At 41.5% G+C, this 25,401-nt stretch overlaps 1 protein-coding gene across 5 annotated transcripts in view; it reads left to right on the top strand.

Annotated features, from left to right (window-relative positions):
• PDE8B (phosphodiesterase 8B) overlaps window positions 1-25,401 on the top strand; it is a 225,671-nt gene that overhangs the window by 114,188 nt on the left and 86,082 nt on the right. For 3 of the 5 annotated variants that reach the window (XM_030800342.1, XM_030800346.1, XM_030800354.1), the window contains 6 exons: window positions 1,061-1,120; window positions 3,462-3,519; window positions 9,619-9,707; window positions 17,230-17,308; window positions 21,784-21,924; window positions 23,425-23,513. In XM_030800342.1, coding sequence (XP_030656202.1) covers window positions 1,061-1,120; window positions 3,462-3,519; window positions 9,619-9,707; window positions 17,230-17,308; window positions 21,784-21,924; window positions 23,425-23,513 — 516 coding nt within the window. The remainder of the gene's footprint in view (window positions 1-1,060; window positions 1,121-3,461; window positions 3,520-9,618; window positions 9,708-17,229; window positions 17,309-21,783; window positions 21,925-23,424; window positions 23,514-25,401) is intronic. The other 2 variants (XM_030800360.1, XM_030800364.1) reach the window with 2 other exon arrangements.

Raw genomic sequence — 25,401 nt, forward strand, 5'->3', positions numbered from 1 at the left:
GAAAATGTTGGAGTTGAAGAGGATGAAGCAATATGAGCCGGCTGTCCCTTGGGGAGTGGTAGTTCAAACACATTAAAGTAGAGAGGAGCAGAAATGCCCACAGCCAGAGAGAAAAACAAATGCATGTTGTTTCACAAATTACTCTGGAGTAATTCTGTTCTTGGAGATCATGGTTCCCTTCCAAGATATCTCAGAATAAGCAGAGGCCAGACCAAGAGAATAGGTCAAAGCGAGCTGCTGATTCACACTGAGATTCAAGTGTGTGGGCCTTTATTAAAAGTTTGTCCAATTTACAACCCCCTGACCAGAACAGTGCAGAATCTGGGCTGTAGCATGGCACAGCTAAGAAGATTCATGGACCTCAAAATTCTATGTCCTGATTTTTTTGGTCCTGTTTAATTCCTAGGGAATAAACTAACTATATCCAGGTGGTCCTAGTACAACAAACATTATACGGTGACAGGTACTATATTGCAACATTTCTCAGCCCCAGCTGATGATCAAGTTGTTTAAAGTATTTAAGCACAAACTACAGTAGGACTGAAAAATTGAGGTGGCTCTTTGTACCACCTTTAATTGGCTTTGACCGGCATTTGTACATCCAGCTGCCAGCAAGTGCTTTAATTTTTATCATAAGCTCAACTTTCGGAACTATCTGCTATTTTAAAAGAAAAAAGATCAAACCCAATGAGCTCTCCCAGGTACATACTGATAAGAAGAGGATTGTAGGACTGCCAATTTATTTTTGTTTTGAAGAGTGGAGTTTCGATTTTAAAAAATGGAATTTAAGTGGAATTTGCCAGTTTTTTAAGTGGAAAATTGGCAGGTCTGACCTATTGGATAATTGCCTGGGAGTTAAGAGAAAAAAATGTTTTAACGAAATGAAGAGATTGTCCTAATCCACAAGGGCATCTTTCTTTGTTGTCTTCTCTGTGTTTTGAGACCTTTTCTTTAGAGAAAGATTTGATGTTTTATCATTTTCAGTGTGAAGAAGTTCCACATTCATTTAATGTAACAAAGCCCAGGTCACCTTGTTTGACTTGGAGCCTTCTCATTGCAGGTCGATCCGGGCCACAAATCCCTCCGAGCACACGGTGATCCTCGCAGTGGTTTCACGAGTGTAAGTGCACCTCCCATTCCCAGATGGAAGGAGTACTGTTCATTCTGAAATATTTGTCAGATGTAATCTGGTTTTTGAGCTATCTAAGCAATGGGCGTGTGTTGGGTCCTAGAACACCAGCCTTAGATCTTGATCTTGCTTTGGGGCTTTTGTTTGTTTCACAAGTTCCTGGAAATATTTAGGTTTTTCTCTGTATCTTATGTAATTGCCTTTAGCACCTAGTCATACACCTCAGGGAGAAAGTTTACTCATTATATGCCAGAAATGAATGGAAAATTTGAGGACGAGGTGGTCTGGAGAAAACATTGTTGCAGTTTATCTTTTTTTTTTTTCTTTGAAGAAAAGAGATGGGGATATGCTTGTTTTTCATTTAAGAAGAAACATTTTTTTTTCATATTCAAGCATGAGAATAAAGGGGCACTAAATCCACAAGACAAGGGTTGTGAAATTGATGTTGGGACTGTTATGTGGCTAGAGGCAGGACAGTAGAGTTTATCCAATGCTGGAAGGCAAAGAAAAGGGATTGTGCTGTAGGCGCAATGAAACTGTAGGATGAGCGACTGCTCTGCTGGGTTTATCGTCTGAAGTGGCCAGCACTTAAAGTAAAAGAGCCAGCAGGAAGAAAAGTTGTCTGTACAAGCTACAGTGGTAGAAATCTTGGCAGGTAACAAAATTTGTTGTAGTCTTTTAATGGCTGTATTTATCTTCGGAGAGAATAAGACCTTAATTAGGACCTAGGACCTGTTGGATTTGGCCTCATTACGGCATTTGGCACAAATTCTGTGACAAAGGCCAGGAAAGTCTGGCCCAGGGGACTTGAAGTGCCTCATTCCAAAGCCATGTGGATACAACAGGAAGTCATGGCTTCAAAGTCTTACCCTCACTGAAGACTCCTACTTACCTGCTACTCCTTGAGTGTCTTCCTAGGAGCTATGTCTTCTCCTTTGTTTGATACCCACCATGGGATGTGGTCCAGAGAAAGTAGAGACATTGTCCTCACTGGTTTATTACACCTCTCCATCCTGGTGGGAGATTAAGATTCCACAGGGAACGAATGAGGGGAACTGAGACAGAAGATCAGCATCCTTCAGCCCTCTTTTTTACATTTATCTTCTGGACACTCTGAGATCTGAATGAGGTCATAGAGTCTTGGACATCAATACCAGAAATGTTCAAGGCCACAGAGCATTTTTCCCAAGCCTGGCTATTACACGGGTCCAAGAACAAAACACTCTTGTTTTTCTGACTCATGTGGCAAAAAGGTTTGCTAGTCCTTGACAAATAATGGTTGACTATGGCTTATTTGTTATGATGTCACCGATTTTTCCTGGTTTAATTATAAAATATTTCATATAGAGAGAGTAGTAATAAAATGAATGTGTGTCTGTGTCACCCGGTTAAGAAATAAAACATTATTAATACCCTTGGAACCCTTTCTGTGGCCTTCTTAACAGTCAGAGAAGATAGAACTTGGAGTTCCAGAAGAAAAAGAAAGTGGGTAAAATAGCTTTTCCCTTAGGGCAGGAGTCAGCTATGGGTAACGCCACAAGTCAGCGCTGGGACTTCTGTTCCTGTTTTCTATCTGCGTTTCCACCCAATACCTTTTATTCCATTTTTCTTCCCTGGTTCTTAGGATATGTCCCCCATGTTACTTGCTGGCTGTGTCAGACACTGTTTCTCTATCTTGGTGACAGAGAGCCCAGTGATGGCATGTCTTCATGACAAGCCAATCCACATCCCACCTTGTACTCAAACTGAAGTCCTGAGACTCAGCAGTAAGCTCACTATAGCAAATCCTCTTGTGAAATGAGTAGCAATTATCCATTTTTGTTTTCTCTCCTTCCATTCTAACTGTGTGTTCCTGCTGATACTTCTCTCCCATTTGGATTGGGGGTCTTGCAGCCTGGAATGTTGGCTGTCTGCCTCATGTTGAGAGCTGGACCAGCTTGGTTTTGGTGTGGGAGTCATACTTCCAGATGGTTTGGGGACAGTGGTCTCGGAATGAACAGTGCACCTAACACATCCCTTTATGGGACTGCTCCCATACATGTGGCTCAACCCCAAAGGGCAGCTGAGTTGGAAAGGGCCATTCATGTGTACTGAGGGTGGTACCTCCAGGTACACTGCTGGAGCTTTCTCTGCTGTTTTTGTTCTTTTTGCATCTGGAAGGTAGATGTGGGGTCTGTATCCTTGAAGGCAGGTGTGCCCCGTGGGCACGTGCTCGTCAGGAGGCCACTCTTGGAGCTAACGCTGTGTGGCCTCATTGCTCTCTCTCCGTGTTTCAGTGTGAGGAATCCTGGTTTGTATCTGCTGAGTGACCACATTTTCTGCTTTGCTGCAGATCGGATGACCATGAAGAGGCGTCAGTCCTTCCTCTTCTCCACGCAGGCTTCAACAGGGTATGTACAAGATGTCCAGCATCTCTCTCAGGTACAGGCACCTTAACCCCTAACTGTCCCCTAACAGGAAAGCAAAACCACCACGGAGAACTGTTAAGGAAATTAAGCCCCAGGACTGCTGGGGAAACGAAGAAACTGTGTTCTCATGGGAGAGTAACGAGCAGCTTCCAGTCGAGCTCTTTGCCTTTTGTGCTCTCTGGGTTTTTTCCATATATCTTAGCAATAGATACACAATGACATAAAAACACATCTTATTATATCAGATTAAAATTCTGTCGTCCCAAAGTAATAAAGTAATCTTATTTAAATCAGTACAGTCAACTCGATTTAATGTGTGTGTGATTATACGTAGATACATTCACCAAATTGGCACCCAAGACTCTGTTCATCAGGGCTGGCCAGAGCTTATACCCTAGGGACAGGCCCATGATGACTGTAGCACCCTGTAAACTCCCGGTTGAAACCATTAACATCAGCAAAGAAAAATTCTCTGAGTGACAAACTACACAAATAACACTGAGATTCCAGTTGAAGATTAAGAATTACTCCAAGGAGGGCCGGGCGCGGTGGCTCACGCCTGTAATCCCAGCACTTTGGGAGGCCGAGGCGGGCGGATCACGAGGTCAGGAGATCGAGACCATCCTGGCTAACACGGTGAAACCCCGTCTCTACTAAAAATACAAAAAAAAATTAGCCGGGCGAGGTGGCGGGCGCCTGTAGTCCCAGCTACTCGGGAGGCTGAGGCAGGAGAATGGCATGAACCCCAGGGGGCGGAGCCTGCAGTGAGCCGAGATAGCGCCACTGCATTCCAGCCTGGGCAACAGCGAGACTCCGTCTCAAAAAAAAAAAAAAAAAGAATTACTCCAAGGAAACTCACTAACAAACTAAATAACCAAGCTCACCCAGCATCTCAGGGTAGAAATTAGACTGGAGGCAAGGCTGTGTGCATGCAAATGGAAAGGAACTGATAGAATGGACTTAAAAGAGAAGAAAGAGAAGAAAGGGAGGAGGAAAAAGATCATCAAAACATGAATGTTTAAAAGAACTATATTCCCTAATACTAAAAGAAAACAAGTCCTTATAGAGAAATTGTGGAAGACCTTACTTCATATTTTAATTTTTTAAAATAACAAGTATATATATTACTCCTATGTAAAAAATCAAAGGTTTCCCTTAGGAAAATAATAGGATAGAGGACCATGGTTTACTTATACAGCTTTTGCTGATAATCTAAACGCAAGTAATCCTATAGCATCCTGTGACCTCCTGGCTTAAACTGTAAACATCATGAATAACACTGATATTCAACTTGAAGATTAAGATTGGTTATTCCAAAGAGACTTACCAACAAACTAAGTAACTAGGCATACCCGGTGTCTCAAGATCTTTTGGTAAGAGTAATCTGAATCCCAGCCAGGCACGGTAGCTCACGCCTGTAATCCCAGTACTTTGAGAGGCCAAGGCAGGCAGATCACCTGAGGTCAGGAGTTCGAGACCAGCCTGACCAACATGGAGAAACCCCGTCTCTACTAAAAATACAAAATTAGCTGGGCGTGGTGGCGCATGCATATAATCCCAGCTACTCGGGAGGCTGAGGCAGGAAAATTGCTTGAACCCGGGAGGTGGAGGTTGCGGTGAGCCAAGATCGCGCCATTGCACTCCAGCCTGGACAAGAAGAGTGAAACTCCGTCTCAAAAAAAAAAAAAAAAAAAGAGTAATCTGAATCCTAAGTAGGTGGAGTGATGTATTCCTTAAAAAATAGGGTACTGCCTGTGCCTTGTGAATTATGAAAATCCTCTGTGTGCTTTTAGTAATGGTACTTTGCTACTCCGGGCTTAAATATATATATGTATATATTCCTGTTAGTTGTAGACCACAGAGAAGCAAAAACTACCTTTGTGATGCAGTTGTTTTGTGCTTTGGTATGCTTCAGTGTGGAAGAAAGTGCTATAGAGAAGATTCAAGGTAGTCTAGTGGCTCACGATGTGTGATAGAAATGAATGTTTCCAGCTAGCAATATTTTTCACGCTCCTAACACTTTTTCCTCTTGTCTGTTATCTCTTCTCGCAAAGGTTGGCATTTGGTTCTGAAAGCTATTCTTAGGTGCTATATCTTAATGAGAATGTATGAGACAATGCTTCTGAGTTTTTGGAATGAAGAGTTGCAAAAGAAAAATCAGCAAAGAAGCCATGTGGTTGAGACAGATTTTCTTTACTCACTCATTTTCTAAGAAATAGCTCTAAAATTATTCACAGGCTTCATAGAACTTCTGTGTAATATTGACCCCCCGACTCTACCCCATTCCGATGTTGTCCTTTTCAAGTTTGAGTTGGGACCTCATGGAGTGTGAGGACATAGATTTTCCTCATTACCTGGGAGATGATTGGAGAATGGCAATGACACACTGTGGGTTTTATCGATTAGGACCCATGTACGTGCTGTTGAGTGTCCTTTTGGAATTCTACCATTAGTTCAGTGATCCTACCTCAAATTGGTTTAGAATTGCTGCCATTTGAAGCGATAGCATCTTGTCTGGAAGGCTGAGATTGCACATCTGCTCACAGGAGAAACAACTGACACTCTTTGGGTGCAAATGCTGTTGAGAAAATTTAACCAAAGTTCCATTGTTTCCTTCTTACACATTTTATAACCGGTCCATGGTGCTCTGGAAGGCTTCATTTCCCACTATCCAGACATGTTACTGTGTTTTGCAGTCAGCCTCAGTGAATAAAGCTTTGGGGGAGGGGCATGAACATCGGTAGCTGTCAGGGACCACCTGGTGTTCTTCAGTGCTGGCCCTGATAGAGGCCATTTGCCTGTTAGGTCAGGGTGCCCCCAGTAGCTTGGGCTCGTTCCAGGAGAAGCACGCTGCACCTACAACAGCTCTCCTGGCATTACTGTGGCACACCATCAGCTGAGACTGATCTTCATGTGGTGGTTCTCCTTTTTTGGGCAAAATCCTGTCTTTCACAACTCTCTTCCCAAACACCTTTTCAAATATGCCAGTTATCTTTGCCTTCCATGAGGTTGTTTCCCATCTCTGAGCTGTTTTGATTGTATTAGATTATCTGCTGAAACTCACCCCTGTGTTGCTAGCTAATTGGCTGGTGGTTCAGTCTGCGGTCCATGAGTGGGGATCTAGGAACAAATTGTGCCGTCACATATCCCACAACAACTCCCCTTGAAGGCTCTGGAGCTATGTGTAAGCAGCGAGTATATAGATGCTCAGTCCATGCTGAGCCTTTTAGAAACGAGCATCTTAGCAAAGGACAGTTGCAACTGTTTTTGTATCAACTTTATGTGCCTCTTTTTCTATTTGCAAAAATGTTTGTTCAATTTAACAAGTGTTTGTGGAGTTCTGCCTCTGTGCAATGTGCTAGGCCTGCCGGGGGCACAACTGTAGGACACAGTTCTCTGTGGAGAGACCTTCTGTGGAGTAGGAAGTGGGGAGCTATGATTTATTGTCAGGCCCAGTTCCCAGTGATTCACTTAATCCTCCTCTACATATGAGGGATTTGATATTTTCTCCCTTTTTGCAGAGGAGGAAACAGGCTCAAAACAACTAAACTTGCCAGAGCTCACACTCATGACAAAGTGCAGAAGCAAATACATGTTGTTTAACTCCAAACTCTATATTGGGTTCACTAAAGTTAGATTTCCCAAGCTAGTGTTCCACAGAACACCACTGTACCAAAAGCTATTAATACGTGGTCCGTGAAAAAAGCCTTCTGTGATCAAGTAAGTTTGGGGAATCAGTGAAAACTCAGTTCCCCCTCCTCCCACACCTGAGAATCCACAAAGCACTTTTGCAACATTGCACATTAGCATTTTAAATACTGTGAGAAGTCCCGTAGTAAAGAAACCTGCTAACTTTGTTTATCCCAACATTTTCTTTCCATTTTTTGCAAAAACTAATCCATGTTTGTTATAGAAAATACAGATAAGCTAAAAATTAAAATTATTTATGCCACCAGCCTTTCAGATTTATTTCTAGGCAGAAATGGAAATCACTGTGTATTATTTACAAAACAGTGTCATGATATACATACGTAACTTTCTATGTTATTCCAGCATTTTTCAAAACGTATTTTATCATGGTTTTTTTCATGTTTTTACAAAACATCAGCTAACAACTCCCTGAGTTCTGTTACAGGCTGATATATAGCTTTTATCCATCTAAAAGCGCAAATGGAATCTAACCCTGTTTAACTTTGCTCTGTAAATCAAAGAGAAAGTATTTCCCTTATGTGTATGTTTATGGCTTCCTGTCTTTACTTAGCCCTTCCCAGCTTCCACATAAGAATTGTGGAGGACCAGAGGCTCAGGGAAAGCCAGGGAGAAGCCAACCACTCCAGATATGTGGAGCCATCCACTCCAGTGTGTATGTGGTGTGTGTGTGTGTGTGTGTGTGTGTGTGAGGGAGAGAGAGAGAGAGAGAGAGAGGGAGGAAGGAGTGAGGAGAGGGATTGATTTTTTTCTCTGGCCAACTTGGGTGAAGGAATTCTAAGAAATACATCTTTCAGCAGGGCCTAGTATTCTCCTCCTCCACCTATATAGCTACCTGAGAAGCAAAAGTATGTGACTGGTAGTTTGGAATACTTTGGAATTCTGCTTATCTTTCTACTTAATAGTTTTCCAGCCAAATGCTTAGAAAGGTTTGCATGATGTGTTTTTTTAATCAATTAAAATGCAAAACATTTCCCCTTTCCTAAGTAGAATTGTCCTTAAATCTCTTCCCTTACTTGCTTTTTTTTTTTTTTTTTCTGATTTCATTATTTCTCATTAAGTATTGACGTGAACATGTCGGAGAAGTGCTCAATTTCCTATATACCCTACACTGAATCACGTAGCATATATAAGAAATGTAAACCAAATTACTTTGGGATTAAGTGAAAAAGGGCCTACTGCTTTTTAAACACGGGACTTGAGCAGCTCATGCCTACCATAAATGGTTGCTTTATGGTTCTTTGATGAATGACAATGTGTGCTGCATTTTCTTCTGCGTTATTATTTGCTTATCTATCTGTTCATTCATTCACTAAGTTTATTTATAAATACATGAAAGCCTTTTTTTCAATTGAGATGAGACTAAAATTAGCCATTTTAATGTGAACAATTCAGTGACATTTAGCACATACACAGTGTTGTACAACCACCACCTCTGTCTAGTTAGAGAGAGACCCTGTTGCAAAACAAACAAACAAACAAAAACCATTTTCATGATTCCCAAATGTGTTCGCATTAAGCAGTCACTCCTAGTCCTCCTCCCCACAGCCCTGGCAACCACCAATGTGCATTCTGGCTCAATCAATTGACCTGTTCTAGATATTTCATATACATGGAATCATACAATATGTGAATTTTTCTGTCTGGATTCTTTCATTTAATACTTTTTTCAGGTTCATACATGTTGTAGCATGTATCAGTATTTTATTCCCATTTTATGGTTAAGTAATAATCCATTGTAGGTATACACCACAATTTGTTTATCTGTTCAAATGTTGGACATTTGGGCTGTTTCTGCCTTTTGGTTATGGTGAATGATGCTGCTATGAACACGCATGTACAAGTATTTATTTGAGTACTTGTTTTCAGTTCTTTTGAGTCTATACCTAGGAGTGGAATTGCTAGATCATATGAAAAGTCTGTGTTTAACTTTTCCCCTGCATTAGGCACTCAGAAAATTAGGAAGGGTGTAAAGAGTAGGCTCTCCCTTCCAAAGAGATCATTGATAATGTGGTGCACACTGAACATGCTGAGTGTTGGGTTTTAGATGATTTTATTAGTGCAATATGAAGCAAAATGTTTCAGTCATTTACATGGCTGGGCAGGCATTCCGTGCCCTAGAGTGTTCGTAATGTAGTTTATTCTACCTTTGTTATGAAGGAAGTGAAGTGTACAGTATTACTTGCTCTGTTGTTTCTCATACATTTAAACAAGCACTTTGAACACCTTGACAGCTGTTTCATCTCATCTTACCTACTAATTGTCTTATATAACGGAGTTACCTGGGGATAGGAACAACTGTTAAGTTTCTCTATTTGACTCTCTAAGAAGTAACTATATATGTCTTATGTATTGTCTTTGCTTTCTTTTCAGAGATTTATGGAGAATAGCAGCATAATTGCTTGCTATAATGAACTGATTCAAATAGAACATGGGGAAGTTCGCTCCCAGTTCAAATTACGGTATGTAGCAAAATGATTCAGTAACATGAGGTTAGCAATTCTTTAGAAAATCTTATCTGTCAACAGGCTGATGTTCATGGGTTCATAGCTGAATCACAGGGATTTTGAAGCTTTTAAACAGGCAATGAATGGCAGCTGGCCAACAGCAGTATCTAAGCCAGAAGGCCCATTATATAAAGAAATAAATTGGAAGCATTTCTTCTTTTGACACTATTTCCACTATTTACAGAATTTTAAAATTGTAACCTGGGAAAATGTTTAATTTTTGCACAATTAGATCGAGATTAAGAATAGCCTTGAGGATTATTTTCTACTTCCTACTTTCAATATTTATACATTTTTACTTGGATTGTTACGCACAGGGGCAAACTAATGGCGATATTTATCATGCTAACCATAATAATGGCTAAGTAACCACAATAGCAATTTTATTAAGTCTGTTTGTGGCCTCAATATGCATGAAGTAGCTTTAAGAAACCAGTTTTAAGTCTCTTTACAAGCATATAGTGTTTTAAGAGCGGGCTTGTCACTGGTGCTCCATTCCAGGGATGGGATTCTCTGGGTGTCTGGCTGCTGGCCAGAATGCTGGGCTAGGGGATGTTCTGCTCCTGGGCCCTCTTAGGAATATCAGGGTCCTAGCTCCTGCCTGCTTTTGCTCAGGCTCCACTCTGGCAGGCTTTTTGGACCCTGATGTTTTCCTCCCTTCTCATCCAGAGAGCAGGGAAAGGAGAAGGCTCTTCTCCACCCATGGGCCACTGCAGGGCCCAGTCCCCAGGAGCTTCAGGCTGTGGGATGCCAGATAAGTCTGTAGCGTGGCTTCTCTCTCTGGCTGACTGAGAAGTCACGGAGAGTTTGAGGCTCAACACAAAATAAGTAGGAGAGCATCCTGTTATAGTGAGTATATGCCTTATCTTGATTACTTATTGTCATTCAAAGATGACAAAACCCTTTTCAAACTTAATTATCCTCTGTCCCAGGGAGGCAAAATGAATTGACATAAACCCAGAGAAGCAGGTTCCCCTGGGGTGCACCCTGGTCAGGGAAGTCACTTTTTGGTGGGTAGAGTGCTCTAAGAAATAAAGTGTGGGGATAAACCATCACTTTCTTAGGTAGAAAAGTATTAAAGAAAGAATCTCAAACCAGTGGGAAATCAGATATTTTGGGAATTCAGGTATTTTAACAGCCCTTGGTAAGAAATATTGCCAAAGACTTTTTGAACATATAAGTAAGCTAGATCCCTTGGTTTCTTTTTATGTGTATGTTAGCTTCAGAGAACTTCATAGAATTTTTCTAGAGACCCACTTTGCCTTTACTTCCGTAATTTATGCCTTTTAATAATGTAGATTAATTGTTATTATTCCTGGGGGTCTCTACTGTTTTTAATTGAAGGTTAAAGGACTTAGTACTTTTATTTTAGATGTTTACACAATAAATAGAATTAGAAAGAGGGGGATTTTACTGTGGTTTAATTCTTCAACTGTGTATTACCCACAATAAAAAATGAACAGCGCAACACCTCATTGCATTGATAGGCAATTCCATTATTTGATTTTAAATAAGTGCTTCCGTTTTTTTAGGCAACATTACATGTGATGGCATATGTTAGGTGCCAGGAGATGCCCTAATACAGATTCTGCAGTGCACATGGGGCACTGGGGGGCTGTCCCAGGAATGTTAGGGGCACCTTGTCCATGATGAGCAGGGCAAAAGCAGGCCTGGAAATTTGAAATAAATATCCCCAGCCAACACAAGAGCATAAAGAAAAGCCTTCAGGTTATTGTACTGCTGAAATCTGTTTAGAGCCAGGGCATCAAAGACTTTTTAAGGTCTTATCAGATTCAGAACTTTGCAAGTTTCTAAGTACCATTATGTAAGTACTAGACTTCTGACCCCTCACTTACTAGAACTGGTTGGGGGCATTGGACCCATTGTTGAGGTCATAATGAAAAGGCTCAAGTTCTTAATACAAATCAGTGTCAAATTGGTGAATGGACTTGACCCAGGAAGGTAGTGGCCCTAGGAAAGAAGGTTTGCCTGGCACATGGATTATCTTGCCTTCTACACAAGCTTCAGCTGTGCAGATAACTTATTCAAGTTATCGCCCTTTTGGGTGTGTGTGTGAACATGTGCATGATTTTATGTGCATATTCCCAGGTATTCTATATCCAGGCCCAGCAGATAGGGGCAGTGACCCATGCCATGGCCCCTCCCCAGCTCCTTAGGGCACTCAGGGACATCTAGCACATATACCTGTACCCCAAGGCAGGCAAGCAACTCTATCATTTGTTGCAGACTGGGAAAATGAGGCTCTTTATTATACAATGCTAGAATAATTATAGTCTAATTATATAATACTTTCCCCTACAATTCCGCCCCCAGCTGCAGCTAAATATGTAGCATTACTGTCATTCTGCAAGGACAGTCTGTACTGCAGTATGATGGTGAATGTTGAAGGTAGACACCTCTGCCCGGGTCCCATGTCTAGTGACCATATTTACTTAACCAAGAAACAAAAAGGATCACCTGATGTGATCAAACAGAAGATGTAGTCTAATTTTAAGATTCTATTATATAAATTAACTTAAAGATGTAAGAACTAAATCACATATCTGTATGCCTTTGATGAATTACTTTGTTGAATAGAAGAATTTATGAAATGGAGAGCGTCTAGGATATCTAGATTAAATGACGACTGTTTATCTCTTCTGATGTTCTTACACCTCTTTATCATGAAACGTTCTATTTTATCTAAAATAAAGATAATTATTTAGCTACTTAGCAGGAGTTTGGGCTGATCGATATATACTAATGCAGTACCAGCTATTGTTTGATTCATTAGTCAGTCTAGAAGTTACATCCAAGTCATTATATTTATTTCACTCCAAATCTTAAGACAGTAGCAATCCTCAGTTTTAGAAAGAATCAAAATTTTTGGTGGGCAAAACTCTGTATTCTGTGGAACACCACATCTCTCAGTATTAACAGACATTTGTAGAGCACTTTATTCTCATATGGGCTCTGCGTGATAGCCATTGTGTTACAGGGGTGGAAACTGAGCTGTGAAGGCTTAAAATAACTAGTCCCTATTGCTTTATTGCCCAGTAATGAGTGCCAACAAGTAGCAAGGTCATGATCCTCTCACCTCTCCCACTCCCCGCTCCCAACTCATCCCAGACTCCTGCTGGGATGTGGACTTGTGTTCAGAATCTTTTCCCTACAAGCCACCACCTTGCCCAGTCCTACCCTTGTTCCAGGCAGCCTCACAGTGTGTGTGTGTGTGTGTGTGTGTGTGTGTGTGTGTTGTTTTAGTGGAGTCTAGATAGAGCACTTTTGGAAGGGACACAGGAGATAATGTAACCCAACACCCTGGCCATGACTGACAGAGGAAAACACTGAGAACCATCACAGCTACTCAGCATGTTGGTGGCAGTGGTGGAGTAGAATCCAGGCATCCTGCTTTTTCAGTCTGGTGCACTTTTCCACTCAGCATATTACTATATTATTTATAGACTTTACACCTGGACCCCTGTAATATTTACCTTTTCTCTCTGGACCTTCGAAGGCTCTTAAGAAGGTGCAGGGAAAATGGTGATATTACCTATGCTTCATGGGTTTCCACACCTAGGTTACTTTTCCCTTGTGTTTCTTTTTTCTAGTATTCCAACTTTTTAACCTGAAGAATAACACATAAAGATACCTGAGACAAAAGAGTTATATGGTTCCCAAGAACAGATATTATTAATAAAGCTAAGGTTCTTCTGCCAGAAGAGTATGAATAATTAATACAAGCAATTAAGTTCTAAAACCCTAGAAACATGACTCAAATTGATTATCTCATTTTGCTGCAGGTTTATTTAAATAGAACCATCAACCAAAGAGGTTGAGAGCCTGAATAAACATTGCATTCTGGTAGTGTTTGTCGTGGGGGGCAGGGGTGGGAAATAGTGTGTTCTTTCTACCAATATCCTTTCATTTCAACTGTTGATAAACATTTACTTTGTCTTATGGGGCTTTATACTTATTGAAAATTTCATGCTTTGTGGATAATCATAAAATGAATGTTTAATAAATTTTGGAGATTGGATCTAAGATCATGTATAAAGGCAACCTCTTGAATTGATGAAAATGATAATAGTCTGAAGTACCTGTTTATATACTTAGTTGAAACCTGTTTACATAGTTAGAGAAAATACTTAAGCAAGAGAGGAATTTGTCATTTGATAAAATGTGTTAATTAAAGCTTAATTATCCAGCTCTCAAAGTTAACAAATTAGTCCACATAGAGTGTGTTTCTCCACGAGTGACTTCTGAAAGACAGCTGCTGCCCAGGAAATCCTTCCCTATGGTGCTTCGTCCAGTTTTGGACCAGGTGCCTGGAAAACACTGTCGATAAGACTAGCTCTTGCTTGTCTCTTATGAGGCAGTGCAGTGACAAATTTGGTAGCAGTTTTAAAGCCCCCTTTTATTCTTTTTTCTTATTTTAAATTGTGTTTATAAGTGGTGGTACTAAGACAGTATACAGTTCAAATTAGGTAGACTGGAGCAATTTAACTAAGAAAATATACTACTGCATGTGTAAGCCATTTCAGCTGAGTTAGGTTGATATTCTCCTCTGCTCTTCTAACCCATATCATGATTACTTGTTTTACTTACCTTCTCACACTGATATCTTCATTTCTGCAACTATAGGAATGGCGTCCTGCAGTTGGCTAAAATACTGCACTCTGCACACATACCTCACTATTATTGAATACAGTTCTTGTTTCGGCATTTCAGGTATACTTATGAGAAACGATAGGTTCCGATTCATTTTTTTCACCAAAGCCTTTTGAAAGCCTTAGAGAACAAAGAAGTATTACTCTGTGATCTTAAACATAACAACAGGTGTCATATGTTGTATTCTCATATTGTCCCAAACACTTCAAGAAATGCCTCACATAAACTGTTTTGATCTTTACAAAAACCTGTGAAATACATATTATTACCCTCATTTTATGGATGAGGAAACTGAGGGCCATTGAAGACAAAAAGTTGCCTCAGGTCGCATAACTGGAAAAATACAGAGCCAGATTTCACCCACTTCTTTCTGCCTTCTTCCCTCTAAACAGATCAAAATAGGATGACAAAGTTAGAATGCCTTTATGAGTGGAAAAAATAACATGTTTCAGAGTTTTTTTTAAAGAAAAAACATCAATCCAGTAAATCAACAGTTTTTTTTTTCTTTTTGCAATGTGTAAGAAAGCTTTTTGTTGGGATTCTTTAAACAGTCAGTATAAATAACAGAGCTCTAGCTACATGCTTGCTGTGTTGGACAGTAAATAGCTTACTGTATTTGGAGTTGCTCTAGATTAGGAAATTAGTTAAAACTATAACAAAGAAAATTAGAGTCTGATTCCAAATACTCCAGAAATATAGGGACGGTCACCAAGAAAAGTCCCCACCTGGAGAGCTGCAGAGATGCAATGAACCAGCAAGGGGAGTTCTGCTGGGTTTGCCTTTCACCATGCCAGGGTGAATGGTTGGAAGCCGAGTAATATCACAACAGCAAAAAAGGAGAAAAAATGTTTTTGTGTCTGTTGCAAAAGGCCAGAATACCTCACATCCAGTTTGGGCCCAATTAAGTTCTCTAATTGCTGGAGACTTAACTTCTCCAGGACCACAACTGTGAATGAAACAGAAGAACGTCATTGCCTCGTGTTAGTGTTGAAGTTTCATTCAGCACACACATAGTCCATTCCATGATCCACAAAGATTTCACTGAATTACAATTCTTCTTTTTGTATCATACACACAGATATATATGCTATTGTTTATGCATTTAGTTTGAAAGATGACTTTTTTTTCCCTCAAAGCGTATTATTAACCCTCTTTGTCTGTTAGGATTGCAATAATGAAATACAGTCAAGCATCATTTAATGATGGGGATATGTTCTGAGAAATGTGTTGTTGGATGATTTTGTCATTGTGCAAACATTGTAGAGTGTACTTACACAAGCCTAGATGGTATAGCTTACTACACACTTAGGCTACATGGTATAGCCTGTTGCTCCTAGGCTACAAACCTGTAGAGCATGTTACTGTACTGAATACTGTAGACACTTTTAACACTATGGCATTTGTGAATTTAAACGTAGAAAGGCACAGTAAAAATGCAGTATAAAAAGATTTAAAATGGTGCACTTGTATAAGGCACTCGGCATGAATGGAGCTTGCAGGACTGGGAGTTGCTCTGGGTGAGCTGGTGAGTGAATGGAGAGCGAACGTGAAGGCCCAGGGCATTATGTATATAGGACTGTAGACTTTATCAGCTTGTACTCTTAGGCTACACAAAATTCATTAAAACATTTTCCTTTCTTCAATAGTAAATTAGCCTTAGCTTACTGCTACTTTTTAACTTTATAAACCTTTATATTTTTAAACTTTTTCACTCTTTCTTAATAACATTTAGCTTAAAACACAAACACATTTCACAGCTGTACAAAAAAAAATTGTTTCTTTACAACATTATTCTGTCAGCTTTTTTCTATTTCTATTTTTAAATCTTTTTTTTTTTTTTTTTTTACTTTTTAAACTTTTTTGTTAAAAACTAAGACATACTTTGGCCAGTGCCCACACAGGGTCAGGATCATCAATATCACTGACATCCTCCTCCACATCTTGTCCCACTGGAAGGTCTTCAGGGGCAATAACACACATACAGCTGTCACCTTCTATGATAACAATGCCTTCTTCTGGGATACCTCCTGAAGGACCTGCCTGAGGCTGCTTTACAGTTAACTTTTCTTAGTAGTAGAAGGAGTATTTTATCTAAAACAATGATAAATAGTATAGTAAATACATAAACCAGTATCCCAGTCATCTCTTATCAAATATTATGTACTGTACGTCATTACTGTATTGCTACACATTTATACAGCTGATAGTGCAGTGGGCTTGTTTACACCAACATCATCATGGACACATGAGGATGTTATGTCTGCTACGACACCACTAGGCAATAGGAATTAGGATTATAATCTCACAGGACCACCATTGTATATTGAGTCCATTGTTGAAATATCATTATGAGTTGCATTACTGTACCTTAAACTGAGTAATTTATGAGCAACAGAAATGTATTACTGACAGTTCTGGAGGCCGAGAAGTCCAAGATCAAGGTGCCAGCAGGTTCTGTGTCTGGTGAGGGCCCGTTCCTCATAGATGGCACCCTCTGTATGTCCTCACGTGGCAGAAAGTACAAGGGAGCTCACTGGAGCCTCTTTAATAAAGGCACTAATCGCATTCATGAGGATGAAGCCCCACTGACCTAGCCACTTCCCAAAGGCCCTACATCTTCATACTATCACATTGGATGTTAGATTCCAACATATGAACTTTTGGGAGACATCAGCATTCAGACCATGGCAATAACAAAAAGTACGTAGATTTGATGAACCTGGTATCTGTTTACTTTGTTAAATTAACAGATGAAATGTGAATGGTTTTCATAGAAGAACTAACTTCAATCTTTTATAACTTTCAGGGCCTGTAATTCAGTGTTTACAGCATTAGATCACTGTCATGAAGCCATAGAAATAACAAGCGATGACCACGTGATTCAGGTATGGAAAGAAACCACCTCTATCATTAACATTCAAAATGAACCTTTCGGGTTTAAGTCACACTTTTTATCAAGTACTTTCCCATCATCCTCATGTATCAGCACATTTTCTTAGGAGAAATAAATATCAAGCTGTGCAAAGAATACTGATAAAGAATTAGATATTCAATAAAGAACAAAAAATTATTACTTCAGATCAGAACCTGCAATTTCTTTGACAGAAATGGGGTTTAAAAAAATTTTATTTTTTTGAGACAGATTCTCACTCTGTCGCCCAGGCTGGAGTACAGTGGTAATCTTGGCTCAATATAATTTCTGCCTCTCAGGTTCAAGTGATTCTTGTGCCTCTAAGTAGCGAGGATTACAGGCATGTGCCACCACACTCAGCTAATTTTTATATTTTTATTAGAGATGGGGTTTTACCATGTTGGCCAGGCTGGTCTCAAACTCCTGACCTCAAGTGATCCACCTGCCTTGGCCTCCCAAAGTGCTGGGATTACAGGCATGAGTCACTGCACCCAGCTAGAAACAGGGTAAATTCTTTTGACCATCTGTGAAGACACTATTCACATAGAAGTAAGTCAGAATGGTACAGCAAATGCTTATAAATGTCTAGGGAACAAAATATTTTCAAAGACATTCATTTGTTTACCTGCAGTGGGTATCCTAATTATAAAGCATTCTTACATGAATGTCATCTTCCTAAGGAAATGTGTGTAGCAGAGAAACCTTTCAAGAAATGAGGTGTTCTTATTATAATTGTTGGAAAGTAATTTGTATTTGTAAAATACCCTGAAATATAGACTTTCCACGAATTGGTGCTTGCCTGCCTGCTGTTGGTTTGCAGAGTGGCATGGAGTGTGAGGAGCACTTGTCAGTGGGGCACCAAAGACAGTGGGCAACGCGCAGCGAAGCCCACAGCAGAAGCCTCACATTTGTCTGCCCTGAAATCTCCCAGTACACACATACACACCCTGTTCTCATACCAGACCAATAACATCAATAGCCCACCCTGCCTAGGCCCTGTCATCAGCACTTTCATTAGGTTGTCTCATTTCCATTCAGTAAGGGTAGGAAAGAGACATCATTACCCTATAGTGCAGATGAGGAAACTGAGTCCCAACAAGGTCAAGGAACTTATCCAAGGAAAGCCTTAGTAATAAATATCAGAACTAAAATATATAGTCATGTCTCCAAAGCCTTCCTACCTGGTTTCCTGTTTAGCTGTATTGTTAGAATATGTTTTCTGGCTGCCCCTTGAAATGTATCTGAAGGCGTCCTCACGTTGCTGGCTATTAGTGGCCCACCTGCCCACAGGTCTGCCTCTTGGACCTCAAAGAGAGCCAGACGTGTTTCTGTTACAGACCAAGCACAAAAATCCCACATCTCCCCCACTTATACCCAGATTTGGACAATCAGTTCTATTCATGAAGCACATTTTCTTTGCACCTCCCTGTTTTGCAGTGTGCAGCTGGATTTGATTTCAGAAATGAGGAGAAGGGGCTCCCTGCCCACTAGCTGCCCCTTCACCTGTAATCTAACAAATGACTTCTAGAATAGGGAACAGAGTCTTTCATTCTCCAGTTATCAATCGGTAGTTAGAAAACCTGTATCCTTGGGAGAGGTAATATTGTGATGGTGTCGCATTATGATATTAATCATCTCCCAGCCTTTGCCATAAACAGGAAGAAACAGGAGCATGAGGCCAGTATAATAGATGCCTGTAAAGGAGAGGTGGAAGGAGAGTCAGTGCCTTTAAAGGGAAACTTGGATTCTGAAAGAAGACCTTACAGCTTTTTTCTCAGGGAACCTTTTCATCCTCCTTTAGAAAAATGTACCAGCAATCTGTAGTATGGAACTTAAAACAAGAGGAAGGAGGAAGGAGCTGAATAGAGGATGTTATATGTATGGTGAAATTACCTATGTGCTATAAATTTTGAGGATGTCATCATTGGATGGGATAGTTAATATATGTTCTTACTTGATATCAGCATCCTTTTCAGGGCACTCCAATCAAATAGTTAGATGCCTTTTTGAATACAAATCTTCAGAGGTCAAGTAGCAGCACTTAAAATTTAGAAGCAATATCTACCTATCTGTGTGTGTCTATCCATCTGTTATCTATCCACCCATCCATTCCTCCCTCCTTTCCTTCCTGTCTTCCTCCCTCCATGCCCCCATCTATCTAGACTCTCTATATATTTGCTTTAAAACACTTGTTACTTGCCATATACTAGGCTCAGTTCTAAGCATTTTACACATACTCATTTATTTCTTAAAGCAATCCTATGAGTCAGGTATCACTATTGTACTCATTTTGCAGATGAGGAAACTGAGGACCAGGGAAGTTAAGTAATTTGTCCATGGTTTTGTAGCTGGTAATTGGCAGAGCCAGGATTTGAACTTGGGTGCCTTGGCTCCAGAATCCATATCTGGGAGTACCTGCTGCATTCTGAGGTTTCAGGAACCCTGGTGTGAAAGAAGGGCCATGACTTCTATCCAAATTTACAACTTAATAGGGAAGGCAGAATGAACACACATGAAAAGGTATGAGAATATAGCTAACAAATAAAGAAAATAATATAGTCTCTAATATTTTCTATTCATTCATCAGATAGTTACTAAACAGTCCTGAGTATCCAAAGATCAATTCAAAATAGCCTTTGCTCTTGAGGAGTTGCATGTCCACTGGGAGAGAGAGATAAACAAAAATTTAAATTCGGTGTAATAAGTCACTGAAAGTCTGCACAGGCATCAGTGGCAGCTCTTGGGAGTGGACTAGGTAGGGGAGTCAGGGAAGGCTTCCTGAAAGAGAAGAGGGATAAATTGGAGTTGGAGAGGGAAAGAGTCAGGGAAGGGTATTATAAGCAGAGCGAGCACGTGGGGAAAGGCCCGGAGGTGAGAGAGACGTGCAGACAGCTCAGCAGCCTGCAGGGGTGGCCCAGGGAGGTGTGAGGCTGGCGTTGTGAGCAGAGGCCACGCTGTAAGTGATGCCCTTCGCTGCCTAGGGAGGGCCCTGATTACTACATGTCAGTGATGGGGCCAGGAGGGGGTCTGGAGATCCACGAAGACAATATCAGGCCCCCTCCTCTTCAGTCACCCACCAAAGGCCTGATGACCAGAGCATCTTCCAAACCCCTTCAACTCTCAGGGTTGATCGTGTTAATAGAAGCTGTGTCTCCCGGGGAACAGCTCCCCAAGTGTCCCTGCGCCACCCCGTTCATGACTGCTGCCATCGCAGTTGAGGGCAAGAGTGATTACAGTTGGTTCGAACATCTCCGAAGCAGCAGATGGATGCAATTTAAGCCCAAAGAAATTCATGACCCAGATGCAGTCTGTTTACATTTTCCCGACATTCTTCACCGCTTGTCTCTCTCCACTCAGCCCCCATCTGTGATCTTTGAAAAGAAATCAGAGGGTGGGACAGGACCTGGGAGTCATCTAGGGTCATGGCTCTAAATTCCAGGACCCCAGGCAGAATTTTGAAAAGAAACCTCTGAGTCTGCTGGCCCTAGAATCTGCCGAGGGGAGCTTCCCACCTGCCTGAGCCCAGCACTGAAAGGGCTGCCTCCTGCCCAAGCCATTTAACTGAATTTATTGTTCTGATTCTACTGGTAGTGGCCCCAAACTGTAGCAAACATTGATCAATAGGTAGTGGCAATTGGAAAGGAGACATGAGAAATCCAGTTGCAGAGATGTGCATAATACAAGGCGCCACTGTTGAATGGAGTTCTTATTTGTTCGTTTGTTTGTAAGAGACAGGGTCTTGCTATGTTGCCTGGGCTGGAGTGCAACGGTGCAATCATAGCTCACTGCAGCCTCAAGCTCCCAGGCTCCAGTGATCCTTCTGCCTCAGCCTCCTGAATAGCAGGGACTACAGGTGTGTGCCACAACACCTGGCTAATTTTTTTATTTTTGTGGAGGTGGAGTCTAGCTGTGTTTTCCAGACTGGTCTTGAACTCTTGGGCTCAACTGATCCTTCTGCCTCAGCTTCCCAAAGTGCTGGAATTGAATTACAGGCATAAGCCACTGTGCCCAGCCTGAAACTTTTTTTTTTTTTTAACTACAAACATATGGACCCAGTCCTAATTTATTTTTATTTCCTTTTTTGTCTGAGTTTTTCCTTATTCATGGGGCAGTAGGTGGTGAAAGAGTTCCCCAAGAGGCTGGTACTGCTAGATGAGGGCTTCCTGTTTTTTTCCTGCTGAAGTTTCTTCTGATTTCCTGTAGGGGATCAGGATGGCAGTTGAATGAATAAATTGCTGCCAAGAAAGAGGGAACTCCTCCAGGAAGGGTCTGGGGATGGAGAGGGGCAGCAGCACCTGGCCAGCTAACTGCATTAGAGAATGTTTGCCCTGGGAACTTCTTGCTTGATATTCCTCTGGGTCCCAACAAGTCTTCCTACGGGGCACACAGACATTTCATGAACTCTGTCTTGTGTCCCCGCACTGATCTGTACCCACCTCCCATTAACAGTATGTCAACCCAGCCTTCGAAAGGATGATGGGCTACCACAAAGGTGAGCTCCTGGGAAAAGAACTCGCTGATCTGCCCAAAAGCGATAAGAACCGGGCAGACCTTCTCGACACCATCAATACATGCATCAAGAAGGGAAAGGTGGGTTACATCAGCAAAACCAGTCCACAAACCCTCTCCCCAATGTACTTTTTTTCTGTGAGTTTTAGAATTTCATCTTTAAGATTAGCTTCTTTAATAATGTCATAATTAAGTGAAAGATCTTTTATGTTTGCAAAATGAGTTCATTTTTGAGTTAACTTTGGAGCTCAGTGAATCTGGTGCTTATCATTATGGTACAGAATCTGGTGATTTTGTGTGAAAACATTTCATCCTGTGCATGAATATATCCCATCTGCCATTGCTGGAATATTGTGGGTATCTCTGAGCAGAGTTCCACCCAGAGAGCTGTTAGTGTTTTTTCAGTTTATCCAGTGTTTGGGGGACTAGACATATTTAATACCAGTATTTATAGGTAAGCCAGGTTTTTTCCCAGTTTTCCTTTTCTGTTCTCTGATCACTGTTCAACATACATTTGTAGCTTCCTCCTCCCAGCTGCACCTGTTCCTCCAGTGGCTTCCCCTTCATCTGGGTAGATGAAGGTAATGATGGAAGTCCGAGAGGAATTTTCCCTGAAGCCCTGTCCTCCTGTGGAGCACTGCCTCTCATCGCTGGAACTGCCTGTGCATTTTCTGTTAAGCATTCAGAATGCTTCTTCACATACAATTTCTTTCATCTTCCTTTCTGTGATGTGAAGTAGTTAGATAAGCCCTGTATCCATTTAATAGAGGGAGCATTTTAGAGGGATAAGATAAATTTGGATTATAGATGATGATCAAAATGTTTTTTTTAATTGAGGCAATGAGACCGAAAAGGAAAGAAGATGTTGTTAACTATTCCAAAAATTGTTGCCAAAAGAATATAGCCACACATACCAAGGTGCATACCAATTAGCCACCTTATGTGATAGAGGGGGCAAGAAATGGCTGCAGGGAATCTCAGTTTCTGATTAGCCAAACCTCCCACGTTCAGAGAACAGGAACCTTTACTCTCCCCTTGGCCTCTTTCATGGAAACTATGAGGAGCCAGACTAACCCCTGAGAAGCCTTGGCTGGGGGGCCTATAGGATGTTAGGAAGATGATGGGCTTCAGCGAGTGTTAAATAGACATGAATTTATATGCAGATTTTCTGCATCCTAATGTGGGCAAGTTACCTAGACTCTCTGAGCCTCAGTTTACCCATCTGTAAATTTAGTATGATAATGCCAAGTTCATAGATTGCTGTGAAGATTTTGAGAGAGACCGCCGAAGAATCCCTTGACCTGGTGCCACAGCAGCCATGGGGCTGAGAGCAGAATTCCACCCACAGGTCAAGTGTCCTGGAAGCTGGGACAGACAGCCTGGTGGTGGATATGTGGATCTGTGGTCTTGTCTTCACACATGGGGCCACATCAGCATTGCATTGGGTACAACAATACAGCAGGCATTGGGAAATGTAATGAAAGCATGTGGGAACGTTCCTTCTCAGCCTTCTGAGACCCTCTGCAGGAGCAGCTGTCATCCTTGACTGAAGGATTTTAAGAGCTCTCTTTGTCCATGTAGGAGTGGCAGGGCGTTTACTATGCCAGACGGAAATCCGGGGACAGCATCCAACAGCACGTGAAGATCACCCCAGTGATTGGCCAAGGAGGGTGAGAGCAAACTGTTCAACTCTTTTAGCTGAAGATAAAGACTCAAGGCCCTCATGGGCATTGGGCTTGCAATGCCTGTATGAGCCTTACATCCACAAATGCAGTAGGATTGAGCTGAATGTAGTATAGACCGAGGGCGCTTCCACTCAGCCAGCAGCAACCCCCCAAACATGGTTTTCCATGTCTTTTATGAAGCATCACCCCAACCTCCCACCTCTACCTGATCACCTATGCCTTCTGTCATTCCCAGTGTGCTCTAAAGGGGCTTGATTTCTGGGCTTCCCTTTCCCCATAACAACAATGATCTCCTGCCGGTGCTCTCTGGCCTCTGCACTCAGTGCATAGGAAGCCAACCTTTCTCCTGCTTGAGGCCCTCGCTCCATGCTGGTTCCTCCAGGCCGGTTCTGGGCTTGTTCCTTGGAGGCCCACTGTTTATGGAGAGAAAGGTGTGTCTGACCAGGAGCTGAGGGCATCTCAATCCACTCAATCTCAGATTACCAGAGAAGCCTCTCTCTTTTGTGGAGAGATAAGAAAAACATGCAATTCCTCTTCCTTCCTCCAGTTAAATTTTGTGGGATTTACAAAGCCAAACAGGACCCCCTAACCATACATCATGGTGAGCCATGGGGATCCAGCCTGAAGGTCAACACCAGGTTCACAGCTTGGGTGTATAAGGAACACAACATTGTGTGACATGTCAGAAAAAGATGAGGCCACAGTCATCCTGCCAGTAACTGGAACAGGAGCCCCACCTGTGACTCTTAGGACTACCTGAGTTCCTTGCAAATTGTTGCATGAATAGAAAACGAGATATTTCATAAAATCAGGCAGGTATTTCTAATAGCTTGTTTCCCCTCCAATTTTGGTTAGTTTCAAAATTGCTCTCCCATCAATTCAGGCTACGTCCTATCAATACCACCTGGTATTTCATGCCATTTTGTAATTCACAGCTCCCTTTTTGCTTCACTCTGGATGATGGGGGCACTGACAGGCCCCTGACCAAGGTTGTGAGCTGGAGAGAGGCTGCCCCTCGGCCCTCCTCCTGAGCAGCCCGGCCTCAGCGTGGCCATTCTCACCCACAGGCGGTGCTGAGAGCCGTGGGGTGGAGATGATGCCCATGGCTGTCATGTTGTTTTTATCCTCATCCTTATATCATCTCCTCAGAAAATCAAAGCTAAGAATCCCCTTTTGTGTGTGTGACCAGAATCATTAGGCAACCAAAGCAGAGGAGACATGCTATTGCCTGGTAATTTCCATCAGAATACATTTTTCTGGTCTCTCTGATTTTACAGATAAGAAAAAGAAGTTCTTTTGTCCAGACACAATTTCCAGTGTTATTTTCCCTGTAATTGTAGGCAGCGAGCTATCAGAGGCAATTCTTATTAAAAGTAGGGAAATTTTACCTCTTCCTAGTTGAGTGAAGTTTATTACAGGGTAACCAGTATTTTATATTTTTATATCCTCTTTTCAGAGGCCTACAGAGAAAAGTGAACCAGGTAAAGAGAGAGAGAGTGGGATACCCCACGGGCTTCTGGGGGCAGAAAACCTAATGTAACTCTCTGGATTTCATGGCTTTACTCTCAGTAAAATATTGACTGCGAGCTGATTTTTGCATGGGGCTGAGGCACCTGTAGTCTTTTGCCCAGTTGTCCTTGTGACCATGATAAAGAGTGAGACTACCCACTGAGTTTCAGGACCCAGTCCATGACCTTGAAATGAGAGGATTTTTATCTGCCTGAAAAGTGCCATTATTGTGACAATTATAGTGTGAAAGAATACGGGATATTTAATATAAAAACAGCAGCCATGAAATGTGGTCATTGTCCAAATGAATCTTTTGTAGCTATGCAATTATTAGTGTCAGCAGAATTAAAACTAATTTATTTGT

Source organism: Nomascus leucogenys, chromosome 2 (assembly GCF_006542625.1).
Source record: "Nomascus leucogenys isolate Asia chromosome 2, Asia_NLE_v1, whole genome shotgun sequence".
In the NCBI taxonomy this organism is placed as follows: domain Eukaryota; kingdom Metazoa; phylum Chordata; class Mammalia; order Primates; family Hylobatidae; genus Nomascus; species Nomascus leucogenys.